Here is a 13,224-nt window from a genome sequence, read left to right on the forward strand (position 1 = left end):
GCCTGACTATGAGTCTGCAGTGTGATATTATATGAAGCCACCACAGAGCCTATGTACAGAGTTTGCCTAGTGCTGCTGTCAGTACAAACCCCCATCCTGTTATTTACTGCAATTCCCACTTATACAATGATTTCTTTTTAACTTATAGGGGGGCCCTGACCACCAATGTTTTTTTTAAAAAAAACTTTTATGGGGCCCCTGGCACCAATAGTTTTTTTTACTTATAAGGGGGCCCTGACCATCAATGTTTAAAAAAAAAAAAAAAACTTTTATGGGGCCCCTGACACCAATAGTTTTCTTTTAACTTATAGGGGGGGCTTGACCACCAATATTTTTTTAAAAGAAAAAAAAAACTTTTATGGGGCCCCTGGCACCAATAGATTTCTTTTTACTTATATGGGGGCCCTGACCACCAATGTTTTTTTTTTTTTAAAAAAAACTTTTATGGGGCCCCTGGCACCAATAGTTTTTTTAACTTATAGGGGGCCCTGGCCACTAATGTTTTTAAAAAAAACTTTTATGGGCCCCTGCCACCAATAGTTTTTTTTAACTTATAGGGGGGCCCTGACCACCAATGTTTTAAAACAACTTTTATGGGGCCCCTGGCACCAATAGTTTTTTTTAACTTATAGGGGTCCCTGACCACCAATGTTTTTAAAAAAAAACTTTTATGGGGCCCCTGGCACCAATAGTTTTTTTTACTTATAGGGGGGCCCTGACCACCAATGTTTTTTTTTCTAAAAAAAACTTTTATAGGGCCCCTGGCACCAATAGTTTTTTTTTATTTATAGGGGGACCCTGACCACCAATGTTTTTTTTTTTAAATTGCCCACAACTATTGATAAAGCGCAAGAAACAGGGTGGCGCCTGAGTAAAAGTTTACTCTAGCTCTGCCCATCCCTCCTCACCCTCCCACCAGTGGCAGGGGTCCCACATAAAAGTTTTCAAAAAAAAAAAAAACTTTAGTGGTCAGCAAGTTAAAAAAAACTATTGGGGGCTCCATATATGTTTTTTTTTTAAAAAAAACATTGGTGGTCAGGGCCCCCCTATAAGTAAAAAAAAATATTGGTGCCAGGGGCCCCATAAAAGTTTTTTTTAAAAAAACATTGTTTTTTTTAAAAAAAAAACCTATAAGTTAAAAAGAAATCATTGTATAAGTGGGAATTGCAGTAAATAACAGGATGGGGGTTTGTACTGACAGCAGCACTAGGCAAACTCTGTACATAGGCTCTGTGGTGGCTTCATATAATATCACACTGCAGACTCATAGTCAGGCAAAAATATTAAGCACAACATGCACAGCACTGCTTTGTCTCTCTCATGTGCTGCTGCTCTGCAAGCTCCAGGATGTTGCCACTCAGCTCTCTTTCTGTCATAGAGAAAGGAGCCCAAACAGGAACAGTGTGCTTACAGGGGCGGGACTGAGGCTGCTGATTGATGTAAGGAAGGGAAGGCTGTCATTGGCTGAAAAGCAATGGGGCAGGGCGAGATTGCAGAGTTAGGGATCGTCTGCCAATTTCATACTGCTCATTCAGTGTGTCACAGCTTGAAATTGAGTTTGCTGATTGTGGAACTTGCAAATAATCCCTAACTTTGCACTTCTCCTCTACATATCATTTTCAGTAATGCTTCAGTTCTTCAGCACAGCCAGGCCCCCCTTTAGACCCGGGCACTGTACATGTGTTACCCCTGTGCCTCCCTCATGGCAGCCCTGTCTGTACCTCACATCCCATGGATTTACTCCCTTCGGGTGTCTCCAGGTAACACTAGTTCAAAGGGAGGAGCCTGAGTCTGAGCTTGAGAAGGCGTGGCCATTGTGTGACACTTCCAATGATGTCAGGAAGTCCGGAAGAAGTCGGCATAGCTGGATGAAAGAAGCGGTGTGTGGAGATGGCTGAGGTGAGTGTGAGACACGCTGGGATTGGCTTTTACTATTCAACAAGTCTTGTGTGACCTGTAACTGGTGTTATAGTCGGAGACTATATATAAATAATGTCTAGATTTATGGCTGTGCCCAGATATAGATTAAACTGAAAGGAACAAGGTGGCAGTGCCCAGTGGAACCAGATATTGATTAAACTGAAAGGAACAAGGTGGCAGTGCCCAGTGGAACCAGATATTGATTAAACTGAAAGGAACAATATGGCAGTGCCCAGTGGAACCAGATATTGATTAAACTGAAAGGAACAAGGTGGCAGTGCCCAGTGGAACCAGATATTGATTAAACTGAAAGGAACAATATGGCAGTGCCCAGTGGAACCAGATATAGATTCAACTGAAAGGAACAATATGGCAGTGCCCAGTGGAACCAGATATAGATTAAACAGACAGGAACAATATGGCAGTGCCCAGTGGAACCAGATATTGATTAAACTGAAAGGAACAATATGGCAGTGCCCAGCAGGACCAGATATAGATTCAACTGAAAGGAACAATATGGAAGTGCCCAGTGGAACCAGATATAGATTCAACTGAAAGGAACAATATGGCAGTGCCCAGTGGAACCAGATATAGATTCAACTGAAAGGAACAATATGGCAGTGCCCAGTGGAACTAGCCACATGATGACTTGATTGTAGTAGTGTGATAGTACTCATTGCAACTAGTCCCAGTATAAACAGAAAGTAAGAGTGTGGCAGTGTGGAATTAATTGACAGTAACAACGTGGCAGTGCCCAGTGGAACCAGTCATAATGTTAAGGAATATAACCAATGTGACAGCACTCAATGACTTGACACTAGCAGTGTGGCACTACCCAGTGGAACCAGCCACAGGATTAATTGACAAGAAACATTGTTAATTGAATGTAACAATGTAGCATATCCAGTGAAGCTTGTTGCCTAATGCAGTTAGTCACTGGATGAAATGACAGTAAACATATGGCAGTGCCCAGCAAGTCAAAGGGGTTTATTGGTAGCATTTTACTGAGCAGGAATTATCAGGCAATATTCTGACCATACCATAAATGACCACCAAACTGCTCTGTTAATGTCATAGATCTTTAGATGATAGTACTTTTTTATGTGTAACTGTGCTGGAGCTTTGCTTATATAAAACAGAGAGTAATTGCTTTACTGGTCCTAAGCAAGAAATAATCCGACAGAGGATTTATTGACTAAGTACAACTTAACAAGAGATTTACTGGCCCACAAATAGTTTCACTTTGTAAGCATTATTGTTAACTTCAACGCTGACCAGCCACAAAGAGGAGAAATTTTAATTAATTGACCCCTCCAAGTAACCTGCTGCTATTGTTGATTCCAGAAGTAGCAGGGTGTTTTGTTTGGGTTTATTATTGAAAGGCGATGGTCAGTTCATCAGCTTAAGCACAAATAAAATGATCACATAATGTATATCAAAGAAATTGTTTTATGTTTTTGTTTAGCTATCTTTATAAGATGGAAACAGATTGTAGTCAGAGTAATGTTTTCCCACAAGGAGATGACTACCTTGTGTAAAAGCCAGTAAAATCAGAAATATTGGTCCAGAAGCAAGTGACTTACTAGCCAAGAATACAGCTTATTGTAGGCTGATATACAGGTCATAAATATACAGGTGGTTAGCCCTAGAACAGTTTTAAAGGGACTGTTTACCTTTGAGTTAACTTGTAGTATGATGTAGAGAGTGATATTCTGAGACAATTTGTTTTTTTAAATTATTTAGCGTTTTATTCAGCAACTCTCCAGTTTGCAATTACAGCATTCTGGTTGCTAGGGTTCAAGTTACCCTAGCAACCATGCATTGATTTGAATAAGGGACTTGGAATGTGAATAGGAGAGGCCTGAATAGAAAGATGAGTAATAAAAAGTGACAATTACAATTCATTTGTAGCCTTACAGAGCATTGACTTATAGATGGCCATTCTATAACATACTAAAAAGCTAACTTAAATGGGAACCAAACCCTTTAATAATAATAATAATAATAATAATAATAATAATAATTTGTAATTATAAGTAACATTGTACAAGTTCTTCTAGAAATTCTGAATACAGGGCCATCTGGCTACAGAGTTAAAGGTACAATTAATTTCAGGTATTTCAGGACTGTAACATGACATAATTACATGATTTAATTAGGCATGTCATAATTGGGTCAGCATGGTATGGCACCACCATTATTTGCTGGTAGGGCAGGATAAGTGATTGTTTTCATTCAGTTGTTGTCACTGGGTGAAACTGTTTCTCACAGGGCCAGAACTAGCAGTAGGCAGAGGCACGTGCCTAGGGCGCAATCAAGTGGGGGCGCCAAGCATGTACCTCTTCAGCTTACCACTTGTCCGGACCCTTTCTCTCCCACCGGCGCTCTCTTCCCCCTTCACAAATTAAAGTATTTCTGGGATGCGCACGCATGCGCAGTTTATGCCACACGCAGTTGCTGATGCACATAGTTCCTGATGTGCACGTATGTGCACTCGAAGTCCTGCGCACAAGGGGTAAAGATGGCTGCCGGCGATGGCCATAATAAACATGCAAACAGGAAGCTATTTGACAGGTTTTCTTTAATGTTGAACTTCTCTTTATTTTCAGACCCTTTGCTGTTTGTCTTTAAGGCTGTTTTTTCAGCAACATGCCTGGTTGCTATGGTCATTGACTTGAGCAACCAGACTTCAGTTTAAAGGGGTGGTTCACCTTTAAGTTAACTTTTAGTATGTTACAGAATGGCCACTACTAAGCAAATTTTCAATTGGTTTTCATTATTTATTTTCTATAGTTTTTTTTAAACTATTTGCCTTCTTCAGGTTCTTTCCGACTTTCAAATGGGGGTCACTGACCCCATCTAAAAACAAATGCTCTGTGAGTCTACAAATGTATTGATATTGCTACTTTTTATTACTCATCTTTCTATTCAGGCCTCTCCTATTCATATTCCAGTCTCTCATTGAAATCAATGTTTTGTTGCTAGGGTAATTTGGACCCTAGCAACCAGATGGCTGATGTTGCAAACTGGAGAGCTGCTGAATAAAAAGCTAAATAACTCAAAAACCACAAGCAATAAAAAATTAAAACCAATTGCAAATTGTATCAGAATATCACTCTCTGCATCATACCAACAGTTAATTTAAAGGTGAACAACCTCTTTAACTGACAGTGGGACAGGGAACTAAATACAGTAAACAGGCTGTAAGAACAGGGCTGCCTTGCACTCACCAAAACTGTGAGATATTTAATTTAATCTATGCCGTGGACACAAGTGCTGAATGAAGGAGCGCTCTCAACAGCACTGAAGTAGCTTTTTCAGCCAGTTATTTATTGTATATTTTAATCTCCAAAAAATGATTTTGCTTTGGCACTGTTAAAATATACACATAAAGACGAATTCTGAATTCCACTGAATAGTTTTTGTCAGTGGAATGTATTCTGCTGATACAACAGTGGGACGAAAAATCTCACATTCAAAGATATTTTTGTAAAAGGAGATCTTGGTGATTTGACACTGGGCTGAATTTTTGTGGCTTGGTTTGTAAATATGCAAAGCGCCAAGCATTTTTGCTTATTCTGCAAATGTATGAAAACTCTTTGTCAATAATTCTTGCATTTTTTTATATTTGTGTTGTGGTGAATATTTACTTTAAGCGCATACTCACTATATATAGTAGAGGAACTGTTTATTGCCCTAGTATACCACTACAACTTTTCTCCTTCCTCTGGGCACACAGTCCTGGGGAATTTATTTATTTCTCATGGAGAAGTCATTTTACCACATCCCTATATGTCTTGTTGTTTTGGATTTTATTTAACCCCTGTCTCAGTTTGATTGTATGTTGGCACTATATTGTGCGTCTATTTATGTTTGTATCAAGAATCTAAAGCTGGCTATAGATGTAAAGATTTTTAAAAGATCTTTTAGTAATCGTAAGATACATTTCACTGCGATGAAAATTTTATAACCTGGCCGATCAATTTTCTGACCAGTGTCAGAAAAATCGTTTGATGGACAATAGTTAGATTTCCACTAACCTAAAAAATCTTTGCGTCTATGGGGGCTTAAGAAACAGATTTGCCATTCATTTAATATATCTAATATCAAACATGCTGTGGATCCAGTGAACGTCCAACGTCTCTTCATTTATGTGAACTATTAAAACCTTTGTGCAGGAAGAGTTCAGTCGCTCAGATTAAGCAATACATTGGGGCAGATTTATTAAAGGGATACTGTCATGGGAAAAAATTTTTTTTTCAAAACGAATCAGTTAATAGTGCTGCTCCAGCAGAATTCTGCACTGAAATCCATTTCTCAAAAGAGCAAACAGATTTTTTTATATTCAATTTTGAAATCTGACATGGGGCTAGGCATTTTGTCAGTTTCCCAGCTGCCCCATGTCATGTCAAGGTTTCAGTTGTGTTTTCCATGAAAATTGAGTTTTCAAGTTGATTTTGGTCAAAACTCACATTAAAAAAAAAAACTAGAATTTTTCGAGTTTTATTATACCCTGACCCTGGAGATAGCTTGAAAATAATGATCTAAATCTAAAACTTGTCAATGGCAGATGTCCCTTGAATCATCTGAAGATGTTAATAGCCTTCATGATGTCGTTTTTTTCAGAGGGTTTTGCCCGAAGACTTGAATAATTCGATTAGTTTGTGTTTTCGGATTTCACAACTCGAACTCGCAGAATCAAGTTTTTCCATTCGAGTTGTTTCTTGAATAAGAAACCACTCGAGTTGTGACTTTATTCCAGGTATAAAAAAAACTCAAACATTTGACCTTTGATAAATAACCCCCATTGTGTCTTGTAACATAAATTTCTTTAGGGACACCAGAATTAGTTGTGTGTGCATGTTTAAGCACAAAGATTAGAAGAAATGTTGCCAAAACATATATGAGAATAAATAATTCTGCATATTTGTATTTATGAATATGAATGGGAGTTTCCATAGAGCTTTTCTGCTGAGGTGCAATGGAATATCTTTCATCTATTTTAATGTGACAGTTCTCTTAGGACAGTGATCCCCAACCAATGGCTCCTGAGTAACATGTTGCTCACTAACCCATTGGATGTTGCTCCCAGTGGCCTCAAAGCAGGTGCTTATTTTTGAATTTCTGGCTTAGAGGCAAGTTTTGGTTGCATGAAAACCAGATGTACTGCCAAACAGAGCCTCCTGTAGTTTGCAAGTCCACATAGGGGCTACCAAATAGCCAATCACATCCCTTATTTGGCATCCCCAAGAACATTTTGCATACTCATGTTGCTCCCCAACTCTTTTTACTTGTTGCTCATGGGTAAAAAAAGGTTAGGCACCCCCACCCTAGGGCCTAGCTCCTCATAAAAACTTAAACGATTGTGGACATTTTTGGGAACTTGGTTGAGAGGGTGGGGTATGTGCATATACTTTCTCTGGGTACTTATATATATACCAAATATCTATATAATACACAAAAGCCATGAATATCCTGTAAATTATATCCTTATAAACGGTGAGTAGTGATGTCATCAGTTATAAACGGTGAGTAGTGATGTCATTTCTGTCACATGACTCACTAAAATTTGTGTATTATAATAAATAAAGTACCCCCAGTTGTAAAATATGAGGATATTAGAAGTTACCTTGGAGTTCCATGACCTGTATAAAACCACTCGGCCTTCGGCCTCGTGTTTTTATATGGTCATGAAACTCCTCGGTAACTTTTAATATCCTTATATTTTACAAGAGGGGGTACTTTATTCACTATATTACCTATACATTGCAAACAACGCTTCTCCTGTAGGCTTGCTTTTCTCAGGAGCAGCTTTTATTTTCAAAAAGGGGCACTTTTAGCTTGCTTCAGGGTATTGTAATGATAAGCATTAGTGATAAGGGGGTCACAAAATCTATGACCTGCACCTGACCCTAATTTACACCCAAGCTTGCATAGCATGTTTTTTTGACTGGAACCGGCTACTAATGGTGATGTCATGAAGGGGGTGGGTCCTGCCACTGACTTCATGGAGGGGGGGGGAGCTGGCAAGAAAATGACAGATGCAGTGAAGGCACAGGTGTCAGGAAACCAACTATCCAAAAAGCTCTGAATTACGGGAAGGCCATCTCCCATAGACTCCACTCCATTTTAATTAAATAATTACATTTTTAAAAACGTTGTTCCGTTTTCTCTGTAATAATAAAACAGTTCATGTACTTGATCCCATCTAAGATATCATTAATCTTTATTGGAGGTAAAACAATCCTATTTGGTTTATATAATATTTAAAATATTTTTTTTAGTAGAATTAAGGTATGGAAATCCAAATTACGGAAAGACCCCTTATCTGGATTACCCCAGGTCCTGAGCATTCTGGATAACTGGTCCCATACCTGTACCTTCAGCTGGACTTGTCACCCATGGGTATCTGAAACACCTATGTATCAGCTCACAGTGTACTCTGGAGTAGTAGCTGGGGTGCACAGCGTGAAGACCAGTTACGGTAAAATAAGGGGAGAATATTTGTGATATTTGTTATGTCACAAATCCCTTTTTGAAGATAGTTACAGTAAGATTTGGTAGAAACCATTATTTGGAATGCTTGATACAGAAAGATCTGTAACCTTTCATAATCCAGCGTGGGGCCCCAGTAACATGCTGGCTCTTTAAAGAACTGTTTGAACTTAAAGGGGTAGTTAACTTTTAACATGATATAGGATGACCAATTCTTTCCAGGTTTCAAACAGGGGTCACTAACCCCAGTCTATGAACAAATGCTCTGTAAAGCTACACATTTATTGTAATTTGCTACTTTTTATTACTTCTCTTTCTATTCAGGCCCTGTCATATTCATATTCCACTCTCTTATGCAAATCAATGCATGGTTTCTATGGTAACTTGGATCTTAACGTCATACTAAAAGTTAAAGGGATACTGTCATGGGAAAATAAATTTTTTCCAAACGCATCAGTTAATGGTGCTGCTCCAGCAGAATTCTTGCATTGAAATTCATTTCTCAAAAGAGCAAACTGATTTTTTTATTTTTAATCTTGAAATCTGACATGGAGCTAGACATATTGTCAGTTTCCCAGCTGCTCCCTGTCATGTGACTTGTGCTCTGATAAACTTCAGTCACTCTTTACTGCTGTACTGCAAGTTGGAGTGATATTGGCCCCCCCAGCAGCCTAACAACAGAACAATGGGAAGGTAACCAGATGGCAGCTCCCTAACACAAGATAACAGCTGCCTGGTAGATCTAAGAACAGCACTTAATAGTTCAGGTCTCACTGCGACACATTCAGTTATATTGAGTAGGAGACTGCTAGAAAGCAGTTGCATCCTAAAGTTCTGGCTCTTTCTGAAAGCACGGAGTCAGGAAAATGTGAGTCCTTTTAGATTTATAGTGAGAATTTCGTTCACCCATGTGTGCAATGCGTGGGCCCAGGCAATTGGCACTGGCACGACTAGGAGGCAAATCTAGGTGTTTCATCTCGTGTAACTACTAAAAGTTTTGAAACACCCAGAATCATGTGTACCATTGCCCTTACATCTAAGACTTAGTAACTGTACAGTATCTTTTTCCAAAGCCTAAATTTGCCTGCAGCAGTTAATCTAATTGTCATGGGAGTTATGTTGTGCCTGCATTCCTTGCCAACTTGTTTTCTATATTTATCTGTGTTGTTAGAGTAGCTGTGTACACAAAGCACGTGGATATCAACACATTACAGTCGCACAGCTCAAGCAGAACAGACTTAATCATGGCATATGTGTATCTGTGGGGTTTTTTTTGTTTGTAGTTGTAAACTGGAAGATAATCAACAAAGTCATCAGCATAAAATATGTTATTTTTCAGCCCTTTCCCATACTTCCCAACATTTAAAAAACAAAAAGAGGGACAGAAAGTTGTGCCATGGCAAAATTGTTAGCCACGTCCATTTTATGGCCACACCCCCTATTTAACATGTCTATTTTACACAATTTGGCAGGTTATGAAAGTTTGAACACATTTCTGGGAGTTTTAGTGCAATTTTTTATGTGTTATAACAGTTTTGCTAATGAAAGTGAATTGCCCTTAAAGCTGCAAGTCTCAGTTCTTCCAAGAGACCTGCTTATCTTAAATAGTTACAATTCTATATTTGCTTATCTTAAATTGTTACAAATGTATCCAAGTGCAGCTGCTGATTGTTCTGGGCTCTCTGCCAAAAAAGCCTCTTATTTTAATTAAAGGAACAGTAACATCAAAAATGAAAGTGTATTAAAGGGGTTGTTCACCTTCCAAAAACTTTTTTCAGTTCAGTTGTTTTCAGATTGTTCTCCAGAAATAACAACTTTTTTCAATTACTTTCCATTGTTTATTTTTTTTACTGTTTTTCCAAAATCTAAGTTTAAGGGTCTGGCCACGCTGGCACATTCGTATAGATTAGTTGTCAGGTGACAAATCTCCCCAATCTGCCTTCCCTTGCCTTCTGCCGGCTAAAATTAAAATTGCCTGGGGCAGGCATTCGGATCACTTCATTTTCTGAAGTCGCCCTGAAGTTTCCTCGTGAGGCAATTTCAGAAAATGAAGCGCTCCGAGTGCCTGTCCCCAGGCAATTTTCATTTTAACCGGTGGAAGGCAGATCGGGGAGATTAGTCGAAGCGAAGAAGAGTCGATTTGACGCCTGGCGACTAATCTCCCCGAATCTGCCCATGTGGCCAGACCCTAAAGTTGAATGTCTCTGGTGTTTGAGTCTGGCAGCTCAGTAATTAGGGTTGCCTAGCTGGTAAAACACCTGCCAAGGCCTGGGCCGGCATTACAAATTTACCGGCAATGTAGCTGCCGGTAAATTTGTAATACCCTTAAAGAGACCCCCTCGGCCAGCCACCAATTCCCCTGTAAAACTTAGCTTTTGTCCTGTCTTCACAGCTCCGCGCCGCAGTCCGCCCCTTTTAATGGCAAAGCCACGCCCCTTTTGGCATCACACAGCTCCACACCGTGGCCCCGCCTCTTTTTACATAATAGATCCGCCTCTTTTTGCAGTCACACCCGCCCCTTTTTGTTCCCACCCCCCACCAGCCGGTAACAAAATTAGAAAAAGGTGGCAACCCTATCAGTAATTCAGACGCAGACTCTAAGCTATTACGATTTTACAACATTTAATTGATACATTTCTCACTAGAATCTCAGGAGTTTTAGCAACTATTGTATCAATTCCAACAGCTGCCTGTAATGAAACCCAGAGATTCTGCTCAATAGGGACAAAGATGAGAAATGTATCAAGTAAATGTATCAATTTAGAACAGTTTACAGGGTCGACGATCCCCTCCCAGAGCTGCTTTAAAAGGTGAAATCCCGAACCGAATCCTGGATTCGGTGCATCCCTAGTGAGGACATTTTAGTAAATAAAACGGGGCAGTTGGGAGGTATGTGAATATAACATTCAATGAAAAAAAAACGATTTGGGTTGAGAGAAAGATCGAGAGATCGAGATAGACATGACAGAGACAGGAGGCAATTAAAAATATGAAATGAGAGTATGGAAAATTTTAAGGCAGTTTGTCTAAAATTCTTGTGTAGGCTTTCGGAAATGTGATATATTAAACTGACATATTTTAGGAAAAAACACAGTTACTGGTCACACTATTGGCTCTTATGATATAATTGATCAAGGTCACCCTAAAGAGCTGACAGCCATGTCTGTTTTGGACATAACTTATTCACAAGACACTTGTCAAAATATATGAACTTTGTCTTGTCATAATGTATGAAAATGTTCTTGTCATTGTGTATCGTAAATGTTCTGAAGCCATCTAACCAGAGATTTGAGGATGTGCGGCATCCTTGACCAAGTGCCAGCTTCGGTTAGCATTTTAGCCCCTTTTTAACAAATATTTCTGGTCTGTGAAGAACTAGTGTGAGATTCTTAAAAAAAAAAAAAAAAAATAGTAGTGTCATTTTGAGTTGGCTTGTTTCTCATTCAGCTAGCACATTCCTAATGCTGCCATTTCTTCCATGATAGTAGGGAATCTGCCAGCCAGTAAAATTTACCATTTTCTTATTTTTACCATATGCACTCCATCTGCTCATTATGAGAGTGGCCCTAGATGTCTGGTTCTGTGGTGGGCTCTATGAGGCCCAATCCAGCATTTGTGTTTTCTACCAGAATTTCTGTCGTACAGGTATGGGATCCGTTATCCAGAAACCCATTATCCAGAAAACCCCGAAATACAGAAAGGGTGTTTCACATAGACTCCATTTTTTTCCAGATAATCCAGATTTTAAAAATGTATTTCTTTTTTTCTGTTATAATAAAACAATTCCTTGTATTTGATCCAAGATGACATACAAGTATGGGACCTGTTATCCAGAATCATGGCCACCATTAGTAATCATGGTGCCCCGTACAACAAAATTTTCACACACTGGCGCCCAAGCCCCACCCCAGATCCCGCCCACTCCACATAACAGTTAAAAGACCACACAGACATCAGCACTAAAAAAGTAACCCCCCAACAGAAGTTATAAAAAGCTATTGATGGTCAGGGCACCCTTGTAAGTTAGAAAAAACCCATTGGCGCCAATGCCTCCCCATAAAAGTTTTTTTAAAAAAGCATTGGCGCCAGGGCCCCCCTTACAAGTTAAAAAAATTGGGGTCTTAAAAAATAATTTTTTTAAAAAAATATTGGTGCCAGGGCCCCCCTTACAAGTTAAGAAAAATTGGGGCCCCAAAAAACATTTTTTTTAAAAAAAAAAACATTGGAGCCAGGCCCCCATTACAAGTTAAAAAAAATTTGGGGCCCCAAAAAATATTTTTTACAGAAATATTGACGCCAGGGCCTTACAAGTAAAAAAAAAATTGGGGCCCCAAAAAATATTTTTTAAAAAAAAACATTGGTGGCAGGGGCCTATAGAATATTAAAATAATACATTGGTAGCTCAAGCATTTAAAAAAAAACACACACAAATTGGTGTTCAGTAGAATTGAACTCATGGCTTCAGGACTTCAACTTTGCCTCCTTTCGTGACTTTGGGACTTTTCGCCGCTTCAGGACTTCAATTTCGGCTGTTTTTGGGACTTCGGGTCTTTTCAGCGCTTCAGGACTTCAATTTCGCCTGTTTTCGTGACTTCGGGTCTTTTCGCCGCTTTGGGAGTACTGCTATGGCTGTTTTCATGGCTTTGGGTCCTTCGGCTTTTTGGCACTTCTGCATTTCGGCTGTTCGGGACTTCAAAAATGGCCGCACGGCTTCGGCGCTCTCAAGGGGGGCCGGCTCTTCATGCCCGTGACATTTGTCCCACCCTGATGGCAGCCCTGTCCAGAATGCGCGGGACCTGGGGTTTTCCA

The 13,224-nt window shown here is 39.5% G+C and overlaps 1 protein-coding gene across 2 annotated transcripts in view; it reads left to right on the plus strand.

The window, feature by feature from the left end:
• Nucleotides 1-1,693: 1,693 nt before the first annotated feature.
• Nucleotides 1,694-13,224, plus strand: part of mospd2.L (motile sperm domain containing 2 L homeolog) — a 54,260-nt gene continuing 42,729 nt past the window's right edge. Inside the window, exon 1 of one of the 2 annotated variants that reach the window (XM_018245223.2) lies at nt 1,694-1,899. In XM_018245223.2, the coding sequence (XP_018100712.1) occupies nt 1,891-1,899 (9 nt within the window). In that variant the 5' untranslated portion in view covers nt 1,694-1,890. The remainder of the gene's footprint in view (nt 1,900-13,224) is intronic. The other variant, NM_001094678.1, reaches the window with a different exon arrangement.

This window comes from Xenopus laevis, chromosome 2L, assembly GCF_017654675.1.
Source record: "Xenopus laevis strain J_2021 chromosome 2L, Xenopus_laevis_v10.1, whole genome shotgun sequence".
Lineage (NCBI taxonomy): Eukaryota > Metazoa > Chordata > Amphibia > Anura > Pipidae > Xenopus > Xenopus laevis.